Source organism: Glandiceps talaboti, chromosome 21, assembly GCF_964340395.1.
Source record: "Glandiceps talaboti chromosome 21, keGlaTala1.1, whole genome shotgun sequence".
NCBI classification, from domain to species: domain Eukaryota; kingdom Metazoa; phylum Hemichordata; class Enteropneusta; family Spengelidae; genus Glandiceps; species Glandiceps talaboti.
Genome location: NC_135569.1, coordinates 16,960,962 through 16,969,256, shown reverse-complemented (window position 1 = coordinate 16,969,256; position 8,295 = coordinate 16,960,962). Strand labels below are relative to the sequence as shown.

Here is an 8,295-nt window from a genome sequence, read left to right as displayed (position 1 = left end):
ATTGTTGAGAGAACAGTTAATTATATGTGTGAGAGGGCATGCAATAATGTGAGCAGCGTGTATAACTAAGAGGGGATTAATTGTGTCCTGACCGGTAGCTTTGCGGGGATCAAGCTTGAATATTTCTCCCAGGACGTCTTCTTCAGACACGGGGTGAAAGAAAAAGGAGTTGAGGTAATTCCCATCCAGGTATTGTCTAAAGTCTTTGTTGCTTGTAATCTTTTGAGCAAGATTGGGCCCAATACTAGTGAAATAATTATTGAATTCTTGAGCAATATCTCTTGTATCTGTTAAGCATGTGTTTCCAGGGTTGTTTGTAGTTAATTTATCGGGAGTACATTTGGTATGTGTTTTGTTCAACATCTCTTTAATAATAAGCCAAGTTTTGTTGGTGTTGCCAGAGGCATTTGAAATTTTATTGGTGTAGTAGTTTTTCTTAGCCAACCTAAGGAGCTTCGTCAATGTATTCCTGTACCTAGTATACTTATTTTTAATTTGGTTATTCCTTGGGTGATTTTTCATTTTCGAGAAAAGTTTATGTTTTGTATGTATGGATGCAAATAAGCCCTTTGTGATCCAGGGTCTTTTAATTGACTTTTGTGTTCTTGTAAATGTTTTTATTCGAAGATGTCTTCTGATAACAGTATGAAATAAATCATTAAAAATATTGTATGCTTCAGACGGGTCTTCGCACATGTGGACTGGTTGCCAGGATACATTGCTTAGGTCAGCTAAAAAGGCCTCTTTGTTGTAATTCCTGAAATCGTAGGTGTGTGTTTTGGTAACGTTTTCAAAAACGTGATGCAGACTTTTAATAATGCCGAAAATTAGATAGTGGTCTGAAATGTCTGTTTCAATTGTACCGGACTCAATAAAGTGGTCAGTAATATTTGTCACCAGGTGATCTATTACCGTGTGTGAGGTGTTAGTAACTCTGGTAGGGGTGTTAATTAATTGTGTCATATTGTATGTATTCAGGAGAGAATTGTAATGAGTAACGGGTGGGCTATCTAAAGATGTGTCAATATTCATATCGCCAAGGAGAATACAATCACGCCCGTTCACTGACACCTGATCAAGGCATGCTTCTAAACTGTCAATGAATTCATTAAAAGGTGTGTTGGGTCTTCTGTAGATAACGATAAATCAAATGGTTCTCCCCTTAAAGAACACATTTGTGGGTTTTTTTGTGTTTTTTTTTTAAAGTACACATTCTATTCAAAATCATACACAGATCGAACGAAAAAGTCGAGGGCAAAGTTAATTTTCCAAAATTGGCGCCTGAAAATTACTCACCAAATAAAACTGATGTATCATATCAGAAATGATAACAAATTAATTAATTTTGCTTAATTGACTCAATTGTCTAGATCTGTAGTTATCAGAATACTTTATAGAGATTTGCAAATGTGTTTGATTTTAGAATTACTTCATGGGTTTTTATAAGGTAGTGGTGATTCAGGTCACAAGAAGCCCAGGAACTGTGTTAAACTCAAATAAACAAATAAATAATTATTTATATTATTTAACCCAAACATTATTTTTAAAAGCCTTAGCTTTATTCTATGATCCTCATTGCTTTAATAACCCATTCCTAAGTTGACCACCTTTAGACAGGGATACCTGTTAATCTATTTGAGATCCTTAGGTTCAAAGGTAAAGCTTAATAATGAGTTGGCTTCTCACTACCGCCTCGAGGAAATAAAGCACACATCAGGAACAATTCACGGTATCTACCAGTTGTCATGTTAGCTGGTTAGAGCACTAGTGTTCAGGGGACGTGGGTTCAATTCCTACACGTGTCGCTTTTCTTTCCTCATTTATAAAAAATACAGAATGTTTTGGGGAGTTTCTTTCATTTATAGCAACCCCCAAAAATAAATAAATAAATAAATAAATAAATAAATAAATAGATAAATAAAAATATACACAAACTGCAAAAACCTGAGCAACGAGACCTGCCTACACAAAAGCTCAGTGATCACGCCACCAGCGGCGAAACATTGTAGAATGCGCTAATCCAATAATGCATGATGGTAGTGTGCATGTCATGATCTTCCTCATAGCATGACTATTAGCTTTATTGTTCATTGTCCACAAATGAATACAGATCAAATTTAATTTAAAAATACAAACAAACAAATATAATTACCTATTCATCTACGTTGACATTGTCAGAGAAGAACTGTCTCTATTTCACCTTGATGACGTCAGGCGTTACAAACGGAAAGTGAGTTCAAATGTTTGAAGTTAAAATCATCCTCTTTCTCCACATCAACATTTAAGAAGGAAGAGATAGAAATACTCTGCCCATTTTGGGGTTTCAATACTATTTTGTGTATTACCAGTGTATTTATACCCTTTAAGAATTTGGTTGTTTGATTTATGAGGTATAAACATGTTTGCATTTTAACCCGCCTCTTCCAGTATTGCAGATAAGTCATTTACCACTCCAATTACGTCAGAATCCACTTGATGTTCCAGATCATACAATTTTTGACGAATGGCGTTCGATGTAAAAATGTTTGTAAACATAGATATTATTACTTTCTGGTCTTCGCACACAGCTGACAGACCAAGTAATAACACTCGAATCACTCTCATATCTCATATCCGACTCAACTCCTGTATGTACGTACCAGGATCACACTTGAACTTAGAGGAAATTAGCTCAGACTATACACCGTTGTGTTTAGATCTATACTGGAAACTAAGGCAAGCACCCAGCATAGTGCCTCGTTCATTGACTTCCCGCGAAGCCAAGTCCTCTTACCAAGAACTGAACTGAAGTGCCTGTCCCAAGTGTACTTTATTGTGACGTCCTTAAAGTCTAAATTTACATAACGCATGGCCAATGGCCAAATAATTAATGCAATCCATATAGAGCTTTTCTGGGCGTGATCATGCCCTAAAAGTATTCTCAAAACATTGATGAATGATCACTATGAATCCTAGATATTTATGAAATGCAGACTGTCGTCTCATGTATTCGAGTATGCTTGGAATCCTGTGTGGTCTGAATCCGATATCCTTGAGACAGTCTATTGACCTTTCAGTCAAACTAGGACATGCGATGTTGTTAAAATATTAAGTTTACTGAAAATATGAATGTCATCTGTGACAATATATGGCTTCACAACATAATCACAGAATTGAAGCCTGTTATCGAGAGGAATACGGAGAGCATTTCACTTGGACCAGTCTGCTACAGTGCTAGCTAGGGATCCGGGAGGCCAGAGGCCTTCAAAGTTGTGGGTGAAATTGAACAAAATGGATATTTTATAGGCCATAATTTCCGTTAGTAAAGTACCAATTGTTTTATTTTTTGCTTAACTTCGGAAAAAAAGTAATTTCTTGACCAGTTTGCATTTACAAAAAATGGCGCGCAAACTATCAAAAATTGACTAGAGCAGTCAATATTGTTTTTTGTGATTTTCAAACGCATGATTCTTTTAAAGTCAAACATCAATATACCAAATATTCAGTAAAAGCTAGAGAAATATAACTTTTTGTTAAATACATGTTGTCGTTTAAGTTCTCTTGTGCTTGCAGTAGGATACAGAGAACGTTAAAGTTTACTCCGCAGGTTCTTTCCCGCATTATTTCGCGCAGTGCTAGTCACAGACAACTAAGAGATTCTTACTATAGTGTGTGCTAGTGAAGCATGGGTAGCGTTTTCCGCCCCCAACGGCGAGTTTGTTTCGCTACTCTCTTCAACAAACCGTTTATTAACCCTTGATTTGATTGGACGGCGCGCGTCAGGAAGTCAGTTTAAAACCAATCAGATAGTCTGACATGAAAGCTTGGGATACTGAAAAAGTTTTGGAAGCCATCAGCGTGTATAAGCCATCATTGTGTATACATTCAGATGTGTTCAGGTGTTTACTTAACATGTCTGTAGCTCGCCGATGATACCTTGAAAAAGAAGTTTTATTCGAAACGTCGGATTTTACATCTATTTATACGGACTGACTTACAAGTTCCATATCCATTTCTTAGTGTGTATATGGATGAACGGAACGTCGGAAGGCTTAACGCAACGGTAAGTTGCCGAAAATCGTGCTGAATTTTTCAGTTATTTTTTAAAGATTACGCCGATGAGCAATAAAATGATTCTTTATAATAGTAGGAACAATTGTAATCATGCACATTTAAACTATTTTTGTCGATATTCAGAGAGCGCGACGATATTTTTCATGATAATAGACCGTATTGCTTGGTAGACGGTTTTTCAAAATGGCGGCCCTCTCGTTCATTTTCATGGTTTCGCGTAGTTGTTGGTCATCTGACCTACGTATAACGTTAGACTGTTAGACAGTGGATAATAATTATTATAATCGTAAGCGTTACGTGTTCTAGATGTTTTCTAGGAGTTTTGGGGATTAATTATTAAAATGGGGCCAGTGTTACAGTGTTAGTGCTGGGGAAACCTGAGTATCTCTGTCATAAGCTATAGTATTACTATTAGTAGGGTGTTCTGGTGAAATTTATGAATTCATTTCACCACATTTTTCTATGAATTATTCTAAAGAAAACTAAATTCCAAGCACAACAGTGCTTACCCCATCAAATTTTGTCCATCCGTTCTCGAGTTATTGAATTTCAAAGATTAAAAATATAATGTAAATTTGGGATTACCTATTGTGTAGTACTTAATGAAAACAATAGGTAATACAGTGGTATGGGGGCCCGTTCTGGTCACAATTATGTAGTAATAATAAAACTACTGCTGTAATTAATATTATGTATTCCTTGAATTACTTAAAATGTGTTTTGATTAATTTTATGTACCGGTCTTAATTTTATGTAGTCTTGAATTAATTTTATGTATTCCTTGAATTAAATTCATGTAGTCTAGAATTAATTTATGTATGCCCCAAATTAATTTTATGTATGTGCTGAATTATTTTTATGTATGTGCCAAATTATTTTTATTTGTCCTGAATTAATTTTATGCATGTGCCGAATTATTTTTATATGTATGTGCCGAATTATTTTTATTTGTCCTGAATTAATTTTTTGTATGTGCTGAATTAATTTTGTGTATGTCCCAAATTAATTTTGTGTATGTCACGAATTAATTTTGTGTATGTCACGAATTAATTTTGTGTATGTCACGAATTGATTTTGTGTATGTGTCGAATTAATTTTGCCCGTACAATCCTTTGCACAAGATTTCTTATTCAAAATGGCGGCCCGCAGTCGGTGGTGCTCAGCAGGTGCGCGGGTTGTCATTCGAGAAAGGAATCAAGGAGGATTCTGCCAATTTCTGCTCAGTTGTTTGAGTTTTTCTGTCTCCCGTGAATTTAGGATCGACAGACGATCTAGAATAAATTTAGTGTCCGAGGTCAAACGAACATCCGGGTATTTATTACTGTCGCCCTATGCATATATAACTAACATCCACGACCGAAATCTGGTTGTACGACCGGTCGTGCGTGTAGCGTAGGCATTGAAAACAGTGGTTCATTTTGGGCCGCAGATGTGGATGATAATCCAACAGGACTACCTTCCCATATTATACAAGTAGCACTGCTAAGTTTACATCAATCTTTGACTTAATATTTGAGCAACATGCTATCAGCTGAGATAGAATTAAGGAAAATTCTGGTTGCTGTAGCTTGGATACTGGATACTTATTAATTTGCTACAGCCGTAACATCGATACAAGCACAGGGGACCCAGGAACCGTGTGACAAACAAAACAAAACAAAACAAAACAAAACAAAACAAAAAAAAAAAAAAAAAAACATAAATAAATAAACTATTTAATAAATGACAAATGAACAAGCAAACGAACGACAAGTATAGGGACAAATAAAATAATTAAATAAACTAGCAAATAAACAGATACAGTGTTGTAATAATGTATGATGGGGGTATGACATCGCTACCGATTTTATAAGAATATCGCCAATCCCTATAATAACGTCATTGTTCTGTATTAGGACCGCCATAGACAAGAATAAAACCATTTAGGATAGGAATAACAGTTCATACATAAAATACATAAAATTAATTCTAGACTACATAAAATTAAGACCAGTATATAAAATTAATCGGAAACACATTTAATTAATTCAAGGAATACATGAAATTAATTACAGTGCATAAAATTAATCAAAACACATTTAATTAATTCAAGGAATACATAATATTAATTGCAGTTAATATAAAAATTGATTCTAATCGACATGAAATTAATTGAAAACACATTTAATTAATTCAAGGAGTGCATAATATTAATTGCAGTCATTATAAAAATTAATTCTAGACTACATTAAATTAATTCTAGCACATTTTACATAATTGTGACCAGAACGGGCCCCCATACAATGGCACCAGTCAAGTGGACAAAGAACTGAATAAAATGGGATATCTTGAAAAGTAATCATTCAATTCACACAAAATTTTCACCAAAGGTACGGTTTTTATTATACTCCGTGGCAATATTTTAATTTTGATAATTTGCATACTTGTTGCCATGGTAACCCCGTTTTCGTTAAAAAATCAGTGTTTTGGTAAATAATTCGCATGATATATCACTTTCCTTCAAAGAATCACACACTACATACACTGCACAAGAACAAAGGATGAACCTGTTTGTTTAAAATTTACTGTAGATACTATCTTATTAATTTTCCTGTTACCATGGAAACAATAAAAATGATTTTTTTTTTTTGGACTGATGCTGTACCGAGTTAAATGTCATTATTTGCAGGGTGATCATTTCTCCTCATCCTATTTCTGACAAACAAAATGATTTAAGTAGACAGAGGAATTTTGAATTATATTTCACTGTTGCCATGGAAACCGAAATTCAATATTTACTCATATAATGTACAATAATGGAAGCCTAGATATTTATATGATATAAACACTTTCTAAAATTGTTTTGGACTTTGCTGCTGAATATGGAATAATCATTTGTATATTAAATGCTTGTATATACTTTCACATTTCTTGGTTCATCAGTTGCTATGGAAACTGACTTATCACCTTTTGACCTATATTTGGGGATGGTCACATGACTTCGTGCTTCAAATGCCTGTGTCAACCACGGCTGACCACTATGCACACTCAAATGAATAGAAACAGACATCGATACATACACTCATTCAAATTATTTAGCTGTTTATTTCATGGGTACCCATCACAGTATTTGCACAAGATACAATGTATATTTAAGCAATAAAACACCCTCAGCTATGGTATACCATGATATTTTGACCAGTTCACGACATATGCACGAGTGCGTATATGGAGTTGAACTGGTCAAAATCGAGTGATATACCATCCTGGGGGTGTTTTATTGCTATTATATTATTCAATGTACCAGTATATTGAAAATTTTGCATAAAACATTTTTAAATGACATTTTCTTTGACTGTGGTATGTCACTGTGGTATATCACCAATATACCACAGTCACATGACAGTCATTTTTACATCTCGACCAATCAGATAGCCTGATTACACCATCAATATACTGGTATAATATAATACTGTGAACCGGAAAATTATTCGCGCATTTTTAATTTCGCGCAATTTCGCGCTCGACCGTGACCGCGAAATTAAAACTGCGCGGATGTACTTGTGTGCGCCCCCATGCGGCAAGTATTTAACTTCTTTCTTTTTTGTTACAATCACTCCGTATACAACCACACACGGTACACGCAAACACACTGACACACGAGTTTTCAGACAACACCCAATAAAGTATTTGCAACGAAGTTTTACAAAGAATTATGAATCTTTATTTCCAATTTTGCATAGAATCTCAGAGGAGTACTGCTGATAAGACCCTCGCTTCCGTTTTGTAGAACCGTTGTTTGTTTTGATGAGGCACGCATCGATGTTTTCGTTGACCTCGACATGTAGATAATTGACTTTGGCTTTCCCATCGGCATGCAAGGGTAAACAATGCCTTCTGTAAACATGCTATACCAAATCATATACTGTTGTCCTCGCTTGGTACATGTAATTCCGACATCTTTGCTACCTCTGATTTGCAAAAAGATGACTTCAATTCTGGTCGACACATTATGTGACTGTACAAACACGTGTGTGGTGTACGGGCCTTAGTTTCCTGTCAGTATACGTAAGTTAACAGTATCTCTCTTCCCATCGCTCATTCCATTTTGGCTGTGTGTTGTGTCGGCATTGATAACACTAATGTACGTGTATCTAAGTAATAAATGCTATTTCTTGCCAATTATTTTGTAATAGACTAAACATTCCATAATCAAAAATACACACCACTCGGTTTCATTTCACCAACATTAAGATGTAACAT

The 8,295-nt window shown here is 35.1% G+C and overlaps 1 protein-coding gene across 1 annotated transcript in view; it reads left to right on the top strand.

Moving 5' to 3' along the window:
- Positions 1-3,825: 3,825 nt before the first annotated feature.
- The window catches only part of LOC144451643 (uncharacterized), a 39,025-nt gene continuing 34,555 nt past the window's right edge, over positions 3,826-8,295 (top strand). The window contains exon 1 of the mRNA XM_078142537.1: positions 3,826-4,042. Coding sequence (XP_077998663.1) covers positions 4,007-4,042 — 36 coding nt within the window. The 5' untranslated portion in view covers positions 3,826-4,006. The remainder of the gene's footprint in view (positions 4,043-8,295) is intronic.